Source organism: Lolium rigidum, chromosome 2 (assembly GCF_022539505.1).
Source record: "Lolium rigidum isolate FL_2022 chromosome 2, APGP_CSIRO_Lrig_0.1, whole genome shotgun sequence".
NCBI classification, from domain to species: Eukaryota; Viridiplantae; Streptophyta; class Magnoliopsida; order Poales; family Poaceae; genus Lolium; species Lolium rigidum.
In genome coordinates this window covers 186,049,424-186,056,971 of record NC_061509.1, presented here as the reverse complement: position 1 = coordinate 186,056,971, position 7,548 = coordinate 186,049,424, and the positions used below count along the sequence as shown (strand labels likewise).

Genomic DNA, 7,548 nt, shown 5'->3' with positions numbered 1-7,548 from the left:
TTTCAAAAAAAGATCGAAATCAACATTTTGAAGTTTCAGTAAGTTCTGAAAAGAAATCTTAGATATACCTAATGATTATTTCTAAATGTGTGCAAAATACTGATGCGGAATATAAAGTACTCCAAGCGGTAAAAAAAATGACAAATTTGCAGATCTGTGTAATGAACAACGTAAAATTCGAAAACTCCCATATGTGGTAGTATGTCATTATTGTGTAGAACGGAATACAAACTATTTCGCATTGAGATTTGGCAGAGCCATAAAATACATCATTATCAACATTTTGAATTCCTCTTTGGATTTGTTTTGAAACTTTAAAATGTCGATTCCAAAAAAATCAAAAGCGGGCTCCATGGTTTTGAATTCATAGACCTGAGAAAAATTTGCTCCTTCATACTCTTTGTATCTTCATAAACTCTCAGTACATCCCGGCTAGCAAGGTTAGTGGAAAATAGAGAGAGATATCTATGCATGCATGATCTAGTTTAGACCTGACAAAAATTTGCTCCTATATTAGAGACCAAGGAAGTTGGATCCATTAAAGCAGCCAAGCGAGCTTCAACGGAGCCAATTGTTTGTCCAAATGCAAGGTACACAATTTTTCCTTCTTGATATAGGATTGTTAAAAATATTATTGACTTCATCCTTGTATTGCTATCCTGCCCACACCACAGTAATATAAATTCACACGTAAGTTATGTCTTACCGGTGTAGAGAGTTGACAATTGTTCATGTCCAAATAAATATAACAATGATAATTTCTACGACAAAATACATGGTAATAAACCATGAAAGGTATGCAATCCTCGAATTAATATCACAGTCCTTACACAATTACCATGAATCTAGTGGGCGCATTAATCCAATCTGCCAAAGCCTTCATAGCATTTTTTTTTTTTTGCTATACATCCATTTCGGGAGCCCATTTAGCTAGCTTTGTGCAAAAACTATCCACAAGCGGGCATACACATATTTTTTTTCGAAATGGGGAATACCCCGGCCTTCAGAAGATGCACACAACCCTTATATTGATGAGGGAGGATCAATATAAATATCAACCATCAAAAAAATAGCCAAAACCTTCTAGGACTAAACATCTTGCAGTCTATTGAAAGACCGCTAGGTAGCCCATATAGAAATCCAACCAAGGAACCAAGAAAGGCATCTACCACAACGGCCAAGGGGGATTCAATGCAAAAATGCACACTCATATTGCTAATCATTAGGCTGACAGTCCGGTGTATCGTCTAATTAAAAAAATAAAGCGCCCCGGATTAATCATTTCTCATTGTGAAGAAAATCTGGTTAGGCTCAGGCTCTAGAATATGACAAGCATCGTAACCCTTTCTATTTACTAAAGTTCCTTTTTACCCGCAACAAAATCCAAAACAACGCAAGAACAGAGAAACAAACGGAACAAAAGAAAAGAAATGAGATCAGCATCAGAGATTCCGCTAGACGGAGGAACCATTCGTGTCGTTTATCTGAAATCATGAGCGATATAGAGTTCATATCTCACTCCTATCATGTAAGCAATGTGAGCATCCTAGATTAATCCCTGGGTGGAGGGTGTGATGCGGTGGTGAAGGAATCAATCAATGGTGCAGCTCACGAACCTTATTATGAATAGACGTGGAGTTTTTACCTGATCAGGGTATGAGATCCATTTTGGCGACTACTCCCAAGCCGAAGTCGTTCCAGCGCTGCAGCAGGTTTCGGGCGTGGCGCAAACTATAGATACTACCATCGCTGAGGGGATTGTCTTGCATGATGCGCCATGGGTAAGTAGATGTGCCTTCTCTGCTCGCCAGGGTCCGGTGGCGACAGGAGCACACGGCCGCGGGATTAGAAGCAGCTCGGATGCGCGCTGATGGTGAGGGAGGATTTGCTATTTCCGTTCTCCCTCTATATCCTCCACTCGTTGCAGCTCCAGAGCAAAAATCTGATGGAGTCTAGCACGCTCGGCCTCCGGCGGCTAGCGCTTCTCCCGCCTTCTGTACTGGGCCGCTGGATATCTCTCCCTCGCCATTTTATACAGTTATCCTCGAGCTACGGCGGCGGCTCGCCGGTAGTCGTGTGATCACCGAGCACCATCAAACGAAGATGGAGCCACGACAACTACTTCGGCGGCCAACGCGAGATTCGACAACGACGACGTGGAGGGACAAATGGGGTTGGTCGATGAGCTGATTCTTTTGGTGAGGATCGATCGAGGTGTTTGGCTACTGGGGTGCCTCCTAGTTGACCGCAATAGGACCTGGAGTTTGTTTCTTTAGTTGAGAAAAACATGGAGCTAATCACACATAGCTCGGCGACAATGTGGAATTTGGGATGGTGTGATCCATATTGGATGGCCGCAGCGCACAGGTCGGCGCGATGCAACCTGGAGTTTGTTTTGGTGGTTGAGAATAATGGGGATTTGATTTGAAATAAAGACATGAGGGTATTATTGTCCATCCTGAAATATGACACCGGGCATTCACCAGTTTGCTCTTAATAGTAGAGATGGCCGCAGCGCACAAGTCGGCGCGATGCAACCTGGAGTTTGTTTTGGTGGTTGAGAATATTGGGGATTTGATTTGAAATAAAGACATGAGGGTATTATTGTCCATCCTGAAAATGTGACACCAGGCATTCACCAGTTTGCTCTTAATAGTAGAGATAAAGAAGTCGCGGCAAAGTATTAAGAGAAGTGTAGTACTGATGTCCAATTCAGGCTTTCAGCAAAGGAGAAAAAAGTGTTATACTTGGTAGTGCATCAACAACTCAATATTAGAGCACGAACCAACTAACTCAAAGGCACACAACCACAGTGACAGTGAATAGATTGAAAAGAGAACTGTTTCTTGTATTTTCTCTCTTATTTCCAGTTATATAATATGGCAATAACTGTTCATGGTGAGTTGCCCAGATTATTCTGAAGCAAAACCAGAACTAGAAGCCTGAAGATTTACAATGATTGCTGAACAAAACGATGATCTAAAACTACAATCAACAAAAATCAGTCAGGACTAGCAGCCTAGTCCAATGGGGGGCTCGATACAAAAAACATACACAATTGGTCGTTAACCAAGCTTGGAAATCACCGCATCCGTGACTTCCTGGGTGGTGCTGGTGCCGCCCAAATCCTTGGTCCTGTATTTCCCTTCTGCGATGACACGCTTCACTGCTGACTCCAGCCGGTCCGCGAATGACGGGAACTGCAAATGCCTGAGCATCATCGCGGACGAGAGAAACAAAGCAACAGGGTTAGCTTTTTTCTGCTGCACAATCTTGTCATTTCCAACATTTCCTGCAGAAGCACCCTGCTCGAAAACGGCATGGTACTGGCCAACATTACCTGAAATAATGCAGTACATGATTAAGACTAAATAAATGTACCGACTACAACACAGACCATGTTAACAAGAAGCGACTGAACTATGGGCAAATGAAAATCTACCAGTCCTAAAACAAGAAAATCACAAGCAGGATTAGACTCTACCTCCAGGCATGACACCAGTGCCTCCAGCAATACCTGCAGCTACATTAGACACCAGATTGCCATACAGATTTGGGGTAACCTATAAAAAGGAAAAGAATAAAAGTAAGTCTGAATTCAACAAGACAACAAGTACCTTGTGAAAATGATGTGAAAACTTCAGAACAGTCAAGAAAAAGGCATTCGGAACATAAAGCAGGACAGACAAACAAATATGAGATTGCCCAAACGGAGCAAACATGAAAGATTGTACTATTTAATTGGCAGAAACTTAGTTAAACAATCTGACAGCATAGAATATAGGCATAGATCGAGCAACATATTCAAGTTTTTAAAAGACAAACTTTGCTTTCGTGAGATTATTTTAAAATGTCTTGAAAAGATCGGTTAGGTGAATAATCAGAATACCATTGCATTACAAACAGTGGAACTTAGTGAGAAATGCATAGATTTCATGTACATACCATAACATCAAACTGTTCAGGCTTTGCAACAAGTTGCATACAGCAGTTGTCCACAATGATTTCACTATATTGAATGCTAGGATACTTCGTAGCAACCTCACGGCAAGATTCCAAGAACAAACCATCAGCAAGCTTCATGATGTTTGCCTTATGCACTGCTGTCACTTTCTTTCTGTTGTTAAGGTAAGCATACTCAAAAGCATACTTGGCAATCCTTTCAGAGCAGAACTTCGTCATCACCTAGCAACAAATCAATTCAGTGAGCATAACACGGAGATACAATCTTTTAGACAACAAAATGAAGCAAGAGAACAGTTTACGTACATTTTATTTCAGAAGTAGAATACAGTGTACAAACTCCCATAAATCATAATAAAATGTGAACTAAAGGACCTAGGACATGATCCAACGATAACTGGACAACTAATGACAGAGCATTTAATTATAGCATTGAAACATACCACTTGATTTGTTTAACCAATACTGAAACATTTCCTGATGTGCACCTAAAAGCCAAAACGCTCAATGTGCGGCCAAAACTCCTAAGAAATATGTCACTAGATACATAATAAGTATTACCTCACATCCGTTCCAAAATATAAACTATTTTAAGAAAGCTTTCTAAAAAGGCTTACATTTCGGAATGGAGGTAGTAACATTTTTTTAACCATGCATGAGACTTGCATGTACATTCATTAAGGAAAAAAGTTTACAGCACCGAGGCATGACCAGTACAATGTCATAGATGGCACGACCTGAACAACGTCAGAGCCGGCATGACCAACACAACCTAACATAACCCTGAACGAACTAAGGAGTAAGGATCATCAGTGCAAGCACCGACGACCCACGACCTGAGAAAGAACCCTAGCAACCCAACACAATAGCAAGAGGGAGTTCACCAAACAGCCATGGAGGCATCAACCATTCACTGCAGGGGCATGAAATGCCAGCCAGAAGAACACACAGGCGATCTCGACCACAAGGGCTGGAGTGCACACAGGGATATCATCCGCAACAAGCCCAGATCGACCCCCACTTGCACGAGTAGAACGGGTGCCAGGAAGAAAGACGACCACATGAACTCCACAACTGTTGGCAATTCGTTGACACCACACAAGCCGCCACTCAACCACGACAAGAGAGGGGGATGAAGTGATGAACCGGAGGGGAGGGGTTTCATCCCTGACGGCGTGGAGGAGGACAGTCAGGACAGAGAGGGGAACGAGGGCACATGCACAGAAAGGAAATGACCAAAAATTGTCTAATGATGTGATCACCCGAGGGAGAACGAGATGACGGGGAGAAAGACGAAGCGACTGATGGATAGCTAGGAGGCTATTGGAGGTGGCGCAATGGATCTGGCTGTACATTTTTTACACTTTATTTTGTTCAGCATGGGTTCTTAAAACATGTTATTATTGTATTCACTTCTCAAAGCATAGGCACCGCAAGCTGGACATTCCCATTGGCGAGTGCTATGTATGCATGTAGGGTAATATGGTACTACAGCTCATTCTTCGCCAGGACAGCACATAATGACACCACAAGACTAAATGCACACAAATTGATACTTAAGAAGGCACCGTACCATAACTCATGTAATGATGAGTGCAACCTCGCTCACATAGCTCATTAAAGTAGTTATGAGCAGCACCTTTGCAAGTTGACCATCAAATATTTTTTACAAAAGTTCGACAAAGACTAACACCGTAATACCATCTATAGTCTTCATTAGTATGATGATTATTGATGAGGCACATGCATCCTTGAGAAAGATCACACTATCTCAGTACTGTTGCTAATGATAGGAATCAATGTTCTAAATAACGGCGAACAGTCAACAACCAGCCATCACATCAAATCATTTAGCGTTTATATAACAAGCTTACACAGTTTTGAACATGCTTTAGAATTAAAGTTTCAGATAAATATACAAGTTATAAAGTAACAAAATAGTATCTAATCATACATCTTTCCTGTAGACAGAGAACTCACAGGAACTGCCTATGGCCGCATCAAGATGGAAAAGATTGGAATAATATATGCTTGCTACATACTTCATACAAGAGTCACGTTTGGTTTATCTACCACATATTGCCACACCTAGTTGCAAAGTGTGATAAGCCACACTTTTTGTAATGGGTAAACAACCTTTAAGTGTTTTTTTGCAAGGCCATACATGCTTCTGTTTAGAGCAGTAATAACAGGAGTAACATAAGATTTTGTGTGTCATCCTAACAGTTATGGGAATAGCTACAAATAGCAAAGGTGTGGGAACGCGAGTTTTCCTACTAGCAATCGAACAGTAAAAAACTGAATCGAACTCACAGACACATTTGGTAGCACAAACTACAAGGTGAACGATTCTCCTGTACTGTAGGTATTAGTAGAGAGCATCATGTGGCATCATACCTTGAGACTCTCGACGACGCCGGGCACGACCTCATGCTCGAGGCCCGAGTACTCGCCCTCGGTGTTCTCCCTGATGACTGCGATGTCAACGTTGTCGTGCCTGGTGGGCAGGCCGGGGAGGTTGAAGCAGTTGACGAGGGAGGCGTAGAGGTCGAGCTCCTTGCGGAGCTGCAAGTTGAGGGAGGAGACGCCGCCCCCGAGGGGCGTGGCGAGGCCGCCCTTGAGGCAGACCTTGTTGCGGTGGATGGAGTCGATGACCTCGGCGGGCACCGAGGGCATGTCGCCGTGGACCTCGTAGGTCTCGAAGATGACGGGCGCGTGCATTGCCTCCATGACCTGGCGCACGGCGCCGGTGACGAGCGGCCCGATGCCGTCGCCCGGGATGAGCGTGACGGTGCGCGGGGCGCCGTCGCCCGGGCGCGGCATGTAGGTGACGGTGCGGCGGGAGACGGCGCCGGCGAGGGGAGACGAGGGGGGCGCGGCGAGGAGGCGCCGGAGGAGCGGGGCGGATCGTCGCGCCATGGCCGGGCTAGGGTTTCGGGGGCGGATGCGATCGGCGCCGTGTCTGGAGGAGGAACGGAGGTTGAAATTGGCAAGGACCGAAGCAGAAAGAAAGGGATGGGATGGTTCCTTTTTCCTTTCTATTTTGGTGATATTTTTTCCTTCATTATTGGGTGGGTCACCGATTTGTAGTGCTCCTCTGTCGTGGATATACTCGTTCGTATGCCGCCATTTCCGTGGCAATTGATTATTCCCCACCAGACTCATATATTCCTGCCCCCAAATGGCCATTTTTTTTTTTGTTATATGCTTTCCGTTTCTACACGATACTGGCCATGTTTTTTCAGTGAATAATACAACATCCACCTAGGTTTTTTATATAACAAAGCTATAATATCGAGATCTTTATGCCATTATTTTCTTCTGGTTGGTTGTAGAGGCGACTATATAAAGTTCTTATCTAGATTTGTGCTTACATTTGAAAATATCGGACACATGTGTACAATGTGAGACTGCACAGGGCCTCCAATTTTTGGTAAACTATTACTCAGTGCTACTAATGACAAATTTAGTTGGGCCTAGTAAATGTGTTGAGCCCAACTCAAACACAGCTCATCTTTCTTTCCTGCTTAACTCTTTCTTATCAATCACCAAGGCCCTGTCACGCAGAAGCAGTTCTTCCAATCA

The 7,548-nt window shown here is 43.6% G+C and overlaps 1 protein-coding gene across 1 annotated transcript; it reads right to left on the bottom strand.

The window, feature by feature from the left end:
* Positions 1-2,823: 2,823 nt before the first annotated feature.
* LOC124692719 (isocitrate dehydrogenase [NAD] regulatory subunit 1, mitochondrial-like) lies at positions 2,824-6,910 on the bottom strand. Its single transcript, XM_047226147.1, has 4 exons — positions 6,361-6,910; positions 3,946-4,185; positions 3,485-3,563; positions 2,824-3,340 (listed from the first exon to the last, which is right to left on the bottom strand). Exons 1-4 carry the CDS (start codon positions 6,880-6,882, stop codon positions 3,066-3,068), a joined length of 1,116 nt encoding a protein of 371 aa, XP_047082103.1. The 5' UTR covers positions 6,883-6,910; the 3' UTR covers positions 2,824-3,065.
* Positions 6,911-7,548: the final 638 nt, after the last annotated feature.